The sequence below is a fragment of the Marmota monax genome, unplaced genomic scaffold (assembly GCF_021218885.2).
Source record: "Marmota monax isolate L192 unplaced genomic scaffold, Marmota_monax_Labrador192_F-V1.1 WCK01_AAM20220418_F8-fsc00045, whole genome shotgun sequence".
Taxonomy (NCBI): domain Eukaryota; kingdom Metazoa; phylum Chordata; class Mammalia; order Rodentia; family Sciuridae; genus Marmota; species Marmota monax.
Window position 1 is genome coordinate 6,352,870 of NW_026692132.1, and position 15,572 is coordinate 6,368,441.

The 15,572-nt window shown below is 36.4% G+C and overlaps 1 protein-coding gene across 7 annotated transcripts in view; it reads right to left on the reverse strand.

Moving 5' to 3' along the window:
- The window catches only part of Elmod1 (ELMO domain containing 1), a 69,136-nt gene that overhangs the window by 27,830 nt on the left and 25,734 nt on the right, over positions 1-15,572 (reverse strand). For 2 of the 7 annotated variants that reach the window (XM_058586549.1, XM_046467152.2), the window contains exons 3-6: positions 6,598-6,743; positions 6,445-6,473; positions 5,534-5,631; positions 1,703-1,832 (exon numbers count right to left, since the gene is read on the reverse strand). In XM_058586549.1, the coding sequence (XP_058442532.1) occupies positions 1,703-1,832; positions 5,534-5,631; positions 6,445-6,473; positions 6,598-6,743 (403 nt within the window). Of the gene's footprint in view, positions 1-1,702; positions 1,833-5,533; positions 5,632-6,444; positions 6,474-6,597; positions 6,782-11,228; positions 11,409-14,578; positions 14,708-15,572 lie in introns of all 7 variants that reach the window. The other 5 variants (XM_058586557.1, XM_058586560.1, XM_058586561.1 and 2 more) reach the window with 5 other exon arrangements.

Here is a 15,572-nt window from a genome sequence, read left to right on the forward strand (position 1 = left end):
AATACCTCAAATATTCACCTTTATTTGTTAAAAACCTACTAGATGTGAGCCCACATGCAATAGATCAGCTAAAGATGCTGCATAGCAGGCACCTACACCAGAATTTATTAATTCTGAGGCTGTCTTAGCCTTTTTAATGTATTGTTCAGGCACTTGTGACCAGTCTGCTAATTATACCACCTCTTCTTTTTACTTTAATTCACCTGTTAATTCCCACTGTTAGATCCTTTCTTTGAACTTGACTACCTGAATCAGAAAATGGTCAGGGAAAAGAAGGCAATGAAATAAGATGGAATTCATCCAGTGAGTTAGCTAAAATTAAGCAGCAAAAAAAAAAAAAAAAAAAAAAAGGAAGAAGAAAAACCATTGCCAAGAATGAGACTTCTTCAATTTTTAATGATTCACATTAGATACTGCACTAATTAGTAAAGACAAATGTATCATTTGCTTAAGTACTTATATACACAAAAACATACACTCCTTCACACAAAACACAACAGAATACATTTTTAAAATTATGTCTTCTATTGACATTTTTCAGTAAAGCAAAATTAAGGCAGCTAAACAATGCTTCATTCCAATTTTGTTACTATATTTTATAATTCTAGGAAGAGGCAAAGAAGCACCCTAATTCTTAAAATCATCTATTTTCAGAAGTGAATATACCAAACATTTCAGATAACTAGTTCTAAAGGTTGGTCTGAAACCTATCCTTTGGTCTTAATTTCTTTAACTAAGAATTCATTTTTGTTAATGGTTCTGGGGATTTAACCCAGGAGCATTCTACATGACCTTACCAAGTTGCCCAGGCTGCCCTCTAACTTGTGAACCTCCTGCCTTATTCTCCCAGGGAAAAAAAATATGTGTGTGTGTGTATGTGTGTGTGTGTGTGTGTGTATATATATATATATATATATATATATATATAATAGGTATAATATCTATAATATATATAGGTATACATCACCATGCCCAGCAAAAATTCAGCGTATTGTGGGAAAGTTTTATTAATGTTTCATAATGCACCATTGGGGGATGAAGTTTAGTGGTAGAGTGCTTTTCTAGTATGTTGAGGCCTTGGGTTCAATCCCCAGTACATAACAAAACAATACATTATGAGATTCTCTAAGATTTTTAAGGTTTTCTTTGACAGCCAGGAATAGTTATTACTCCATATTATTTTCCAACAGTTTTAATATGCCAAATATAAACCTTTACCTCCTCTTTGAACACTCTCCAAGTCACATGAATAAATAATCAGCATTAAGATCTTGGGTAATTTCCCCCGAGAGCTGTTGCTGAAGCAGAAATCAACTTCATCTTGTTTGATGTGTATTAAAAGTCATAAGTGAAAATCTCAGGACACTCTTTGATAAATGTTATTTCTCCTATTGACTTTCAACACACGTGAAACAATCTAAACTTGAGCCAAACATGAGAGCCACAGAAATCACCTCTGATGCTTTCTCAGATTACAAAGTAAACTGGCTTTAAAGTCAACTTCTCATATGACTTTTCTGACAGGAAATTTACCTCCAACCTCTGACGCAGCAAGAGAACTCGGTCTTACCAGCCAGTCACCGTGCCCATGTCTTACTCATCCCCATATCCCCAAAGCCCAGAGTAACATGTAGCACATAGCAGGTGCTTGGCCAGCGTTAGCTGACTTACGTGACAGGCTGAAGTGTATTCAAAGACTAACCTTCAAAAGCATTTCTTCATGTTGGGGATTATCAGAATCATAAGGTTCCCTGCGCAGTTTTTCCACATCTGCGATAAGGTTTCTGTAACCAACGATTTGAAGAAGGCAAGCCTGAAGAGAGATTCCCAACCTAAGGTGTTCAAAAAGAGAGGAAACACCCGTGAGGAAGAAATCAGACACATACTTTGGTCTTTGCTCACATGACATATACATAATAGAACTTTTCATGTAAATAGAATATTCAGGAAATTGTTCAAATATAACCTATTTAATAGAAGCACAGTATTTACTGAAACTTCACACATAGGTAACTTAGAATATGGCTAAAATTTGTCTCCCATTCTGGCTTTTTCTTAAGCTACACTATGACAGTTTGGCTTAAATACAAGGGCACTCTTTATGAAGGTGACTTGAAAGTATGTAGAAAATATAGGTAATGATAATGTAGGTAATAATAGGTTCTTAGGGATCATGTAGACCCCCTAGATGAGAATATAAGAATCACTTGAGAAGGATGTATATGAAAGGGTGAGGGAAAAGGTAAGGGGGGGAAGAGAGTGAGAAAGTGTGAGAGCGCCCCCCCACAGGGGCTTTGGGGCAAGAAAATTTCAAAATGAAACAGAAGGAAACAACACTAGCACCACTGCCATCTCTGGGGAGTACACCCAACAGATGAGCCAGTGACAAGAGAAGTCACAGCTTTACAAGATTTCCCAGCACATTCAAACTACTCTTCTTGTCTGAACACACAATCTGCTTTGCTTATTATCAAGTAGTTCAAATTCTGTCCTCCGAGCAGATTCATTTCTATCATTCCCCTGCTCTATCTTCTTATTTTCAAATAGTTTCTTCTAATCTCATTTCCAGGACTCAAAACAATTCCCTATTCCTTCAATTTTCTCTCACAGGACATGGTTTTTAGATGCCCTGTCATCTTGCTGAGCCTGCTCAGAATGAACACTACTTGGTTAACAGCTCCCTGGAGCCATATCACTGAAACAGGAAGCAATCTGGCCACACACAGAGGACCATCACTTCCACTCATCAGAGCACCCTTTCCCTCTTCCTACAACATAGGAGGTAAAACAGGATCTTTCTAAGTAGACACATAATATTATAAGTTCATTAAACAAGTGACTGACTAAGCACCAAGATCTGTTTTACATAAAACTACCATCATCCTATGCAGCCTGTTCTCATTTGTGACATTTTAAAATCTGAGGGTAATACTTCACATTTATTTATTCTTTTTTCTTCCTTCCTTCCTTTCTTTTTTTTTTTTTTTTTTGGTACTGGGGATTGAACCCAGGGGCACTTTATAACTGAGCCATATCCCGAACGCTTTTTTAATATTTTATTTAGAGACAGGGTCTAAACTGAGTTGCTTAGGGCCTCACTAAATTGCTGAGGCTGGTTTAGAACTTTTGATCATCCTGCCTCTGCGTCCTGAGCTGCTGGGATTACAGGGGTGCACTACCATGGTCGACTTCTTTATTTATTCTTTCTAAATTATTTTTTACTTTTATTTCTTTCTAAATATTTTTTTAGTTGCAGATGGACACAATACCTTTATTTTATTTGTTTATTTATTTATTTTATGTGGTGCTGGGGATCGAACCCAGTGCCTCATGCATGCTAGGCAAGCGCTTTACCATTGAGCCACAACCCCAGACCCCTCTTTCTAAATACTTTAGTCATGTATTTTTTTGTGGTTCAAAAATGACTGAATGTTGGTAATTTAATCTGATGCTGTCCAATATATTCTTGCTCCTACTTTACTCACTCTGAACATTTTTGTCATAATAGAGGTGGTCATTTTAATCACAGTGATGGTGACACTATCATCATCATTGGGGGGGGGGGGTAAATGAGATGCATAGAATTAAGTCTAAAATTGGGGCAAAGGGTCTACTTCTTCAAATATAGAGGAATAGAGGGTAATTTTAGAAAATCCAGAAACACTAAGCTCAAAATTATGTGTTCAATTAAATGGCCTTCATCATGACACTTATTACCATACTAACAAAAACTAAAAAAAAAAAAAAAAAATCAAATCCTTGGGCACTTTACCCCTGAACTCTATCTCAAGCTCTTTATATTTTTAATTTTGAGATGGCCTCACTAAATTGCTGAGGCTGGCCTTAAACTTGCAATCCTCCTGCCTCAATCTCCAGAGTCACTGGGACTTCTAGCCAATGACACATTACCTGTCAAGATATTTAAATTTAGGAAAGGGCACAGCAGCATTAGTCATTCAGAAAATCAGTGTAGGACTGAGAAGAGAGTTACTTTTGAGGGAAAGAAGAGGATGAAAAAAAATGAAAGAGGCAGGAACAAGGTTAGTTAAATTTTTTGTAGTAATTTTTAGTACTACTGTGAGCAGCACTTAAAAAGAACGTAATTAAAACAAAGTGAGATTAACAGTAGTAAATCTTTGTGATTTAAAAATGTTTTCCCCAACTCTAACCATCTATTTCTTTATTTGCTTGGAAAAATATTTAATTTTTTTATATCTGGTTCTGTCAATAATAGTACAGGAGAAAAGAAAAGGTTCTGGAAACCACATTGAGATATGAAAACAAACAATGAGACAAACCATAATGAAAAATGCCTAATGCCTATTCCTTTTTCTAAAGGACATGAAAAGAACAGATGCAAAGAATGTTTTCCAATGTAACTTATGTAAGTTTCATAGGACAGATAAAGAAAAGACTTGCTATTCAATGTAATCCAATCTGTAAATATGATTAGAGGACTAATATATCCCTTATGCCCAGTTGTAGTCTTAAATTTTTGGTTCAATCTCATTTAGAATGAACTGCCTTTTTATCACCTTCCCAAAGGAAATACATGTCAGAAGGCTTAAAATACATTTATTGCCCAATTAAGTCAACCTTAATGGCTGAATAAGGGAATGGCAGTTAATAAGGTGAAGTGGCTACAGAAGAATGCTACGGAGAACAGATAGAAATGGAATTTTTGTGACGAGCCCCTGGACAGCTAGTATCTAGAATCCTTACAAGAGGTGGACCTGTGCCAAGCATGTTCTGACACTCCCTTCAACTCCAGCTCCCTGTCTTTGGTAATTAAAAGCCTTTCTCAGAGGTAACATCTAAAGTTCTCATGTACATAGATCTAAAAGACAGTTTGATTGTTACCCACCTAAAACTGTCTCTAAATGTATCTGAATTTGAAATTTATTCTAACCAATGTCCTAAGCCCCAAATTTTACTGAAAAATTGCTGTTCCCCGTGGAAAATATAAAACTAATTTTAAATGTCACGAACACTGCCAAATGCATTTTAATACTTCCAAGATGAGAGGAATAAATTATAAAGTTCTGAAGTCTTCATACAAAAACCATCTCTTCCGCCCACACATGCCTGTCTTCTTGATGAGCAGGTAGGAACTGTCTCCAAGAATATCAGCCTGTTGTGAAGGAATATTCATGAGGGAACTGAAGGAATATTCTAGCAGAATCAGCTTAGGTATAGTTATGATTTGAACGTTTACTGTTAATGTAAAACAGGCATTGAATAGAGCCGATGTCAATGAATGGGCTTCCTTTGTCTCACAGTCCCACGCCAGGAGTATCCCCCGCCTCAGAAGCTAAGCATACACCATAACAGAATTGTCAAGTTCCTGCCAGTTACAAACATGAAAAGGCACCTTTTTTTTTTCTTTATTTTCATCTGAAAGTTGACACACTGCAGATGATTACTTTAGGATGAGAGGGAAGGACAGGGGAGTGGGAAAGAGGGAAGAAGAGAGACAAACAGGTGGCCACATGATTCGTGTTCCAATTTTCTAACATACGAAACATATTCTTACTGTGGATTTATGTCGGGATTAATTTTTTTCAGTTCCATGATGTCGTCTATAGTTTTTTCAATGGCATCAGGGTGAACACTCACTGAAGTCTGCAACAGCTGGAAAATACACTTTGATCAGTTCCCTTTTGGTTAATGCCAATGGCTTGAACAGGGTCTACTGGAATAAAGGCTTCAAGTGTTAGTTCAAGCTTTTGTATGAAGGTGTAAGCTAAAAGCAAATACTGATTTAACCTATTTGAATTCTAACAAATTTGAACTTTTCATGATAAGGTTAGTGCCATTTTCCTGAAAAAGGTAATTGATGTAAAGCAGAAATATATAAGACTTTTGTTTTGTTTTTACTATTGTCATCAGTTTCAATGTTGTATTTTCTTTTCCTCCCTCGATAAAGTCCCCACTGTTAATGGGCATTCTATGACTAAACAGGGAAGAACATTGGAAGAAGTTCTTAAGGATGCAAAAATTAAATATTAAGATAAAATAACCAAACAACTTGAAAAAAAGCTTTTTTTTTTTCTTTTATGTGGATGCTCAACTATGTGCCATAAAGGCTAATGAAGTGACTTCTTTATTTTACTGGGAGACCTTAAAGTTAGTATAAAGTTAAATCATTTGAATAGTGAGGAAATCCTAGAGAGTTAATATTGTTCCTATATTCAAGAAATATTTCACAATGTGAGAAGATATATAAAAAAGGGTTCATTCAACAATGAAACTATAAGTGCCTCACAACTCTGCCTAGAAATTCAAATGTAGAAAGTACAGTGGTTTGTGATGGGCAAATGATTCTTTCTTTTTAACTTGCATTAGTTTTCAATCAATTTATAATTTTGTTTCTTAAAATTTTTACTTTTTATGATAAGCCTCCTATGCACAGTTGTTGAAAAATAAGGAAACAATTTTACTTACCTTACTTTTAGAATCCCTCAGTGATGTTTCTGTTAAAAAATAACAAAAAGTCACTCAAAAATTACCCTTTACAAAAGGCTGAAAATTACTATAATGAAATTAACATTGTGTCCTCACTCCTGTCAACTCTGCATTTTTCTTTTTTCGGCTTACCAATCTTCATGGTTCTAGAAGCTCCAGGTTTGGTATTGTAGCAGATCCGCTGCAGTTCACATCTTCCAGTTAGCTTCCTCATTACAAACTTCAGGCAGCGCCACAAAAACTTACAGTAAAAATACAGGCACACCTGGATCAACATTCTATAAAAAACAAAAGAGAGCACCCTTCCAATAGAACTCTGGAAGAGAACAGAAAGCAGCCACCACCAGCAAGAAAAGCACCCCACAAGAAAATCAGCAATTAGATGTAGGGGTTTGCAGGTGTACATCTGTGACTTTATTTGCAGGAACTACACTTTCTGTATGAAACTCCAGAATCCCCCTTTCTAGAAAGTTTGATATTCCAACAAACTGAGGATGAAGCATTGGAATACTTTGTCCCTCCCTCTGCCTAAAATGTTTTGGAAATAACTAACCGCCTTGCAAACAGAATTCTTCAATATTTTTGTGCTAATGCTCTATCTAATATTAGAGCAGGGGAAGAAAGTCTTTGCCTTTCCCTTGAGTGAACAGCCTCTCAGCTCACCCTTGTTCTTTTCTAGCCCTTCCTAATGGCATTTATTTATTTAGCCACTACCTGTATTTGTTTCTTCCCCCACTTTCATTCTTTCTTCCTTCATCCTGTTCTCCATTAGGCACTGCTGTCCTCCCTGAAGACTTGGCTGTGTGGCCACCTTTTTCTGCCAACCAATCCCAGCATTCATTCCTTGCACTTGTAGGAAGATTTCCCTATCAAGTCACTGAATGAGCACTGCTGACCTTCAGTTCTCTTCAGAAGTGACAACATTCCTTGATTAAACTTTTCAGAAACTATAAAAAAAAAAAGTCTGTTCTTGGCTCTTATTATGTGAATTTGTCTTTCATGCTGACTTTTTGTTTTAAAAATGTAAGCGCCTACTACTTTATGGAGACTACTGGTCAGAGCCTCAAGTGACTCAAAGTTTTAGAAATAAAGAGTACTTGTCACTCAGGACCTTACATTCAACCCATCTTCTCTTTATATTATTCATTCCTGGGAGGCAGAAATATTTCTATTACTTCCTGTCAGTGTCATTTCTAAAAGATTTTTTTCCCCTCAAATGCTCACTGAATTCTATCTTCAATCACTGCCCTGCCTGGGTTCTGAAATAAGGTGATCCAAGGCCATTTAGATTAGTTAGAGTAGTTAATTAATAGCCTTGACAATGTGATCCATCCCCCCAAATGAACCAATTCCTCGGTTGCTCAAATTGTTCTGGTTCCAATATCTTTAATAGCCTTGTGTTAAAAATTAAAATTCCAACAGTCTTATTTGTACAAAAGCACAGGGTCTATATCTTAAAGTGAATGCAAAGAAATATATGACCAAGCTGATACATTAAGATAACAATGCAGGCAATAACAGTGTCCTAGAATATCTAATAACATGAAAATGTGCATAATATGTTTTTCAAGTAGAAAAAAGTTACAAAGAGATATGTATAGAATGATCTTTTTCTTTAAAAAGCAAAATAAAAAAGTTTTAATAGTGATATATAAATACAGGGGGAGAGAAGGGCAGGATACCCATCAAAAATGTTAACTGTGGTATCACTGCGTAATGGTATTCTCAGTAATTTTTATTTCATTTTTTTGATTAAGTATATTTTCTTTTTTATATAACATATATGTATTATTTTATTGAAGAAAAAAAATGAAAGTTATAACAAAATTTAGAATGCATAAAATGATCACCCAACACCATTACAATAGTGCATATGAAATTTCTATATGTAGTCAGTTACTATAAAATCAGTTGGATTCTGCTCAGACAAAAAATGAATTTACTATGTTATAAAGCCTAACATTCAACTTCTCAAGTCAAATATGTTTTAAGATCTGTTAGGATTTAGGTTAACAGCTTAAAAAAAAAGTAACACTAAAAATAAATTTCGTGGAACATTTTAATTAGACAAGTGAGAAGATTTATAAAATCTCAACTTGTTCTCTTGGAAAATGTTCTTCATTTTTCAACTATTGGATAGCTATGCCAGAAAAAAAAGATTGAGCAGTGTCTTTGTTAACTGGTCCCCTGCCAAATGACAATGATATTAATTACTAGGAGACATTATTCCTATTATTAAGTCAGGGATAAAAGCTTTCCACGATTATCTCTTTCATATGCAATTTTCAATAAAGTCAGCCTCACACATGAGCCAGAAATCAAATGAAGCCATGTTTCAAGTCTGTGGATTAGAACTCTGACACAGCTGGGATCACATGATCATCCGGTTATTGTAGTACTAATTCCTCCTAGAGGAAAGGGTCCTGACAATTGTTTATGGAGTGCTACATGGATCCTAAATGTCCCTCAAAGGCCCATATGTTAAAGGTTTGTTTCTCAGGGTGTCACTATTGGAAGGTGGTAGAACCTTTCAGATGTGGGGCCTACACATGAAGGGGCTGTGGAACTCTGGCCCTCTTTTCATTCTTTTTTGCTTCCTGGTCAAGAAGGTGAGTGGTATTTCTGTCAGGAGTTTCCACCATGATATGCTGCCTTGGTACAGGCCAAAAGCCATAGGGCCAACCCGTCATGAACTAGAACCTCCAAAACTGCCTCAGGTACTTGCTGTCGTAAGGGAAAGTTGACAAACACACAGAGCATGTTTGTATTCATCCTACTTAGGGTACAAGGCACAAACTATTTTATAGTTTAAATTAAGCTATAGAAAAATTTCCCCCATAATCATTATATCAGATCTATGCAAAGATGTGGCTATAGGCTTAGAAGTGTCATTCTTGGTGGCAGGAAGTGCCTATATGTAGAATGACCTATAATTTCTCCCACTGATCTCCTTGTGTATGGGAAGAAAATGCCTGTATTGCTGTTTTGCATCAATACAGTTTGACATAAAGAAGGAAACAAATTCTGTTGGATTTTATCTTTTTCTTTTTTAACTCCTCTGAGGATGTTCATACCATAAGATGGGAAAGGTGGTGCAACCCAGTAGAAATCCAGTGAGGGTTAAGAATGCAGCATCATTTCTGAGGGTTCAAACACTCTGTGAAAAGTATGACATCCTCTCCCATAACCACATAAACATTACAAATCATGGAAGAAAATGCCCATTTTATTGATGAAATGACATTTATACACTGTTATCCTTTTGTAACTTCTAGGCCAGCAGTCCTGATAATGCTATTTATTATTTAAGATATATTTAAAATTTTTCACTTATTCTAATGGGTCAGCATAACCCACAAATATTTCATTAAAAGAATGGCTTGCCTTGCTGGGCACTGTACTTTTTTGCTTGCTAAGTACTATACTTTTTCAATTCAGATAATTAGATTAATGTTTCGACAGACATAATTTCTTTTGCATTTAGGTCCTAAGCCTGGTCGAGGAAAGACATGGTCAGAGAGGGAAACACCAGAGTCATCTCTTACGTATTTTTGATGACAGAAACAATACTCAATTGACTTCCTCATGAAAGGATGAGATGAGCAAATTTGCCATATGCACAACTCAGGATGGGTGCTCACCCACACTGCCAGGAGCTCGCTTCTTAAATTATTTGAACCTATTTGGCTCCCTAAGTCATAAAGTTCACAGGAAAATTGTTACAGGTTGAAAGCAGAACAATAAGAACAATTAAGTATTGAAAGACTGATAATTTGGTTTGGTAAGTTTACCCTGAAAAGGAAGAATCTAAGAAATAGAGTTGCAAATGCTCTTGACTGGTTGGTGTTGGAAGGAAATAAGGAGGGAAGGGAAGAAGAAGAAAGGGAGGAAAGGAAGGAGGAAGGAGAAGAGGATGGGAGGAAGAAAAGACACATCTCTTTGGAAGTTTGGGATTCACTGTACCCTTTCCTCCTCCTAATTTCCTTTGTTTTACATCCTGATCTTTCTGACTGTGTTCTCCCAGAGGAGGCTTTTCAAATAGACCTTGAGACAGACCTCCTTTGCTTTCACTTGCAAAGACTCTCACCCTGTCCGCCTAGGCTCTGCTCCTTTCTCCTCCCAGCCTGAATCAGCAGATCAACAAAGCTGAGTTTTAACTGGGACAACTTTTGCTCTTTTTTTCTTCACAATTCTAGTCTAAGTGTTTTTAGTTCTGTTGGAGGTTTTCCACTCACTGCTGATAAGGTTGATTGTTAGGTTTTATATGAACAACAATTACACCCGCAAGTCTAGAAGGAGAAAATACTGACCACCACTTCATATTTCTAATCACTACATGCATAGGCAGTGTCTCTTTTGCATCTGTTTCTTGTTTTTTTAATCACAGCTTTTTGACAGTGTTCCAAAAAGAGTTGCTGCAGCTTCCCGAGATGAATACCACACTTAAGCACTGGGAGAATCTGATTCAATAATAAGAGCTACTACATGTCCCATTTCCAATATTTTCTGTTACTGCTGTTTATTTAATATGCTACAGAGTGAATTTTATGGCTGAATTCACACCAGCCTTTTTCCAGAAAGCAATTATGATCACGTTTATTATTTAACATCCATTCTCTAGCTTGAAGCAGAATAGCCACCCAAAGTAAATTATTTAAAATGGATCATATCTCTGCCACCAAATAAAAGCGACCTCCTGTCTTGTGCTGCTTTGTTAACAGAATCCATTCATCAGGGATGGGTCTGGAAAACAGAACATTCACCTACAACCGTGTGGCTCCTTGCCTGAAGGTGAGGGGAGTGGGTACCTGTAGTGCAAACTACTCCATCATCTTAAATTTGTGACTCAGATGTCTTCTTTTGGAAAAATAAGAGAAAAGTGGCTTATTTTGAACAATTTCAATGAATGTGCTAATGAAAGTCAATTCTTGCTTGAAGAAATCCTGTAATAAATAAGAAGTATACTATTGGTGAGAAAGGAGACATACAAAAAGAAAAAAGAAAAAGAAAAGATCACATTTCTTAGCTCAAATTAGTTTCCCAAATAAAACACTTTTCATCTAAATTGCCAAAAAGAAGACCAAGCTTCTCAATGTTTCCAGAATTAAATACACTTTCAAAAATGACTTTTTAAAAAATTTTAGTTATTCCATTGAAGTTCTTTATTAGGGACACTGGCAATTGTTGGGGAATTAATGTATCAAAAAGTGTTTGGCCTACTAAATGGAGCCATCTCTAGAAAGAGCTTTCGACCAGGAAGAGAGGCTTCAGAGAACTGGACACATGAACTGGAAATGTAAAATTCCATAGAGAAACTATCTAAGAGCCGCTAAGTCAACAAGCTTTTCCCTCCCATAGAGCAGGGCTGAGGCACAAAGACCCTGTGCCCAGGTATATTGGGGTCCCAAGGTCTTTCCCATCCTTCTTTATCTATATAGATCACACTGCCTTCTGATAAGCAAAAATTAAGGGGGTTGAAGGGTAAATATCTATCATAGACCAATATTATTCCAATTCTATTGCTATAGCAAAGGGCACTATCTTTACATTCCTGGGAAATTTTATCTGTGGGCATGGAGACCAACAGTTGATTGTGGGATAATTAAAATAATAAGTTAATGATTTATCTTTTCCGTTCAAGGAAAAGGAGACACAGAATAATAAATTTAATCTATTAATGACATTATTATTCAAATTAAAAATCTAATGCTTGGATACATGTATTTTACAAGATTTGTTTTTAAAAATCAGATTTTTTTTTCCTTTTTGGATAATATATGTAAGGGAAAGCAGCAAACACATTATACTTTCACATTTATAAAGTATTTAAGTACAATCTCAAATGTACACTTTTATTGGTAAATAAAAAAATATTTTAAAAACAACCAAAATTAAATACATATGTAAATAAAGGGTTGTCACCAAAGGGTAACATTAATCCTTCATCATCCATTATAGGCCTCAAAATAAGGGATAAGGGGAATAGCCCTGTTATTATTATAGATTTTCTACTTAATTTAAAAAATTTAAACCACCAGCTTAGAGGAAATTAAGTTAATTTCTGTCTTAAAGACCTAGAGGAGTTGAAGGAAAGTGATTATGAATAAAATGAAGAGAAGCTGAAAGAAGATAACTGGAAGGTAGTTTACTTATTCCTTCGTGGAATGGAAAAAAAATCCAAAATGAAACTGGCAATGACATATAGAAGAAAAAAAAAGCAGGCACTATGGCAGTGGCAAAAGGGAACAAGAGCCAAGGACTTAATTTTACTTCAAGTCATGTGATGCTGCAGTAAAGGAAAATGACAAGAAAAACTGATAATTTGAGAGAGAGGAGGTGAAGTACCCTCCACTGAGACTGGACAGAAGGTCAACTCTTGATTGTCCTGCAAGGAGGACCCTCCCGGAAAATCAGCATGCCTTCTCACTTCAGAACAAGAGTGAAAACTGCAGTAGATACATGAATGAAATTCAAAGCAACATTTATTGAGTGCCATGGCTTTCACTGATCTTGTTAATGCTCTGCAGGAGGGGCTTAATAAACAGTTACATGTACAAAGAGTTGCCCCTGAAAAACTGAGGGAAAGCAAAGGGCAGGAGAACTGGGATGTAGACGACAGAGCTCTAACAGCATCCCTGGCATCAGCTCGATGGCAATAAGCAGGCTCAGGGGAGGCCACCTGCAGGAAATTGCCTAGAAAGAGATTTAGGTGAATGGATTTTAATGAGTGTGGAAACAGTTTTTGTTTTGCTGCAGGGAAAATAATTTAAAGTATATATGCATATACATATGTGTATATTTGTGTGCATATCTATATAAATGAATATACACATAGTTTGTGGGGGTGTATAAATGTGTGTTCTATATACACACATATAAATATAGTACATACATGTATATATTTGTCCTAAATGAGAAAACTAACTGGTGGAAACACAGTCTATAGTGACAGACGAACTTGGGTGCACAGGCCAAAAACTTTGCCCTTTTCAGGATTCAGCTTTTACATCTCATAAACTCAATCAATGTCTCAAGCAATGCTAATCAAAATCTGGGGCAGCTGAACAGGCATATGCCTTCGGCACTTCAAAAGCAGTGGTGCTGAACAGAAAGTATGCCTAGACAGTCTAGAAATCACACTTCAGATATAGTCCCCACTTGCCACTATTGAGCTGTGTGACTTTGGACAAGCTACTTTGTTTCTCTGGTGAGTTGCAGGGATTGGAATAGATTTCTGGCTCTAAGAGAAGGCTAGACATGTGTTGAAACAGAAAAAGATTTTTGTCTGACTCTCCCTTCTCTTGGTGGTCCACTTTGAAATCGGGGTAAAAATGCTACCATACTTCAGGGCTATTTTATTCTGGTTGCAAAGGTATCTAAGAACTTGAACTCTGCAATGTATTTTCTACTCAAGTCTAAACAGAGTCTACATCCCACAAACCTGGACCACTTATGCTGTGGCACTTAGTCATACTTTCTTTGCTTTGTTCACAGTATCTTTACCTCCCATGTCTTCTATCCTTATTTTAAAATATTAAAGTTCTAAGGGGCTGTGCACGTAGCTCCCTGGTGGCCCTGGGTTTCATCCCAGCACCAAAAAAACAAAAAACAAAAGTCTTAATCCTCTTTATCCCTCAACGAAACCTCTACATGGACATTCCTTCACAAAATGCCTGTAATCTGCCATGGATCACACTTTGTTTTATGTCTTAGTTTTGAATGTGTACACCTCATCTCCTTACCAGACAGTGTGTTACTTTGGAGCAGAGACCATCTCATATTCATTTTTGTATCACCCACAAAGACTCCCAGTGGGCACACAGCAAGAGAGTAACATGAAGCACAATGAGAAACAGGCCTGTGTTCAAATATCTTGTGCCTTTGAGCAAGTTACTTAATTTTGCTTTGCTTCCTTGTCTTGCTCTGTAAAATGGGCTAGTAAGTCCTATTTAATTACGATTTCTATGAAGAGAAAATAAAAGTAGCATAATACTGGCATTATTAGCAGCAAATGCTTACTGAGTGAATCAGAGGACCAAGATATTAGTCGAGTATGAGTGACTTATAAAATCCCATTTACAGTTATTTTTGCTAATGATATGCCTTTATTTACCTAATCATAATAGTAAAATACTTTCCTCCCTCAATTGCCAGGATGAAGGGATAAGTCTGCTGTATGGCTCAAACATTTTCTCCCACAGAGGTTTGAGCTTGACAGATGTTTTCCTTTATTTGCATCTGCCTGAGGAAGGAAAATAGGCAAAGAGGTCCTTAGTCAAGAAATTGAGGTTACAAAGCTGGAATGGTTGGTAGCAATTATTTATATGGCATTACTTTCAAATTCCATTTATTAGAATTTTCCAAAATTAATAATGCTCTGATTATTTAAAAAAAAATGTATCTTGGTCTGAGGATGCAGCTCAATGGTACATTGAATGTAGGTAGGAGATAATGGATAAGTACCTCATAGTCAACCATTTGACTTTAGGCATGTTCTGCATGAAAGGAAAACAAAGTATAAAATGGATAAGAAAATGTGCTTGTGGTTGAGAACGGTGGCACAAGTCTGGAATTTCAGCAACTAAGAAGGCTGAGGCAGGAGGATTCCAAGTTGCTTAGACAACTCAGCAGGACTCTGTCTCAAAATAAAAAAATAAAAAGAGCTAGAGATGTAGTTCAGTGGTAGAGAGCCCCTAGGTTCAATCCCCAGTACGAGGGGGAAAAAAAAGAAAGAAGATCTTCAGTACGAATCTGTGTCCTATCTATAAAAGTGTATCAATTGAATTAAAATTCATAAAATATACTATAAAAATTAAACTCTACCCTTAGTTATATTTGGGGCTTAAAAAGTGCCCTCTCACCACATAAAATAAAGATTAAAAAAAATCCCTTTCTTTTACTGATCACCTGTAGGCTCTTTTCCCCCTCCTCCTCTTCCTCCTTCTCTACCTTTTTTTTCTTCTTCTTTCTCTTCCTCTTCCTCTCCTCTTCCTCCTCCTCCTCTTCTCCTTCTTCTTTTTTATTTTTTCAGTACTGGGGACTGAGCCCAGGGTCACATTTCCTGTGATCTACATCCCTAGTCTTTTTTATTTTTAAGGGTCTTGCTG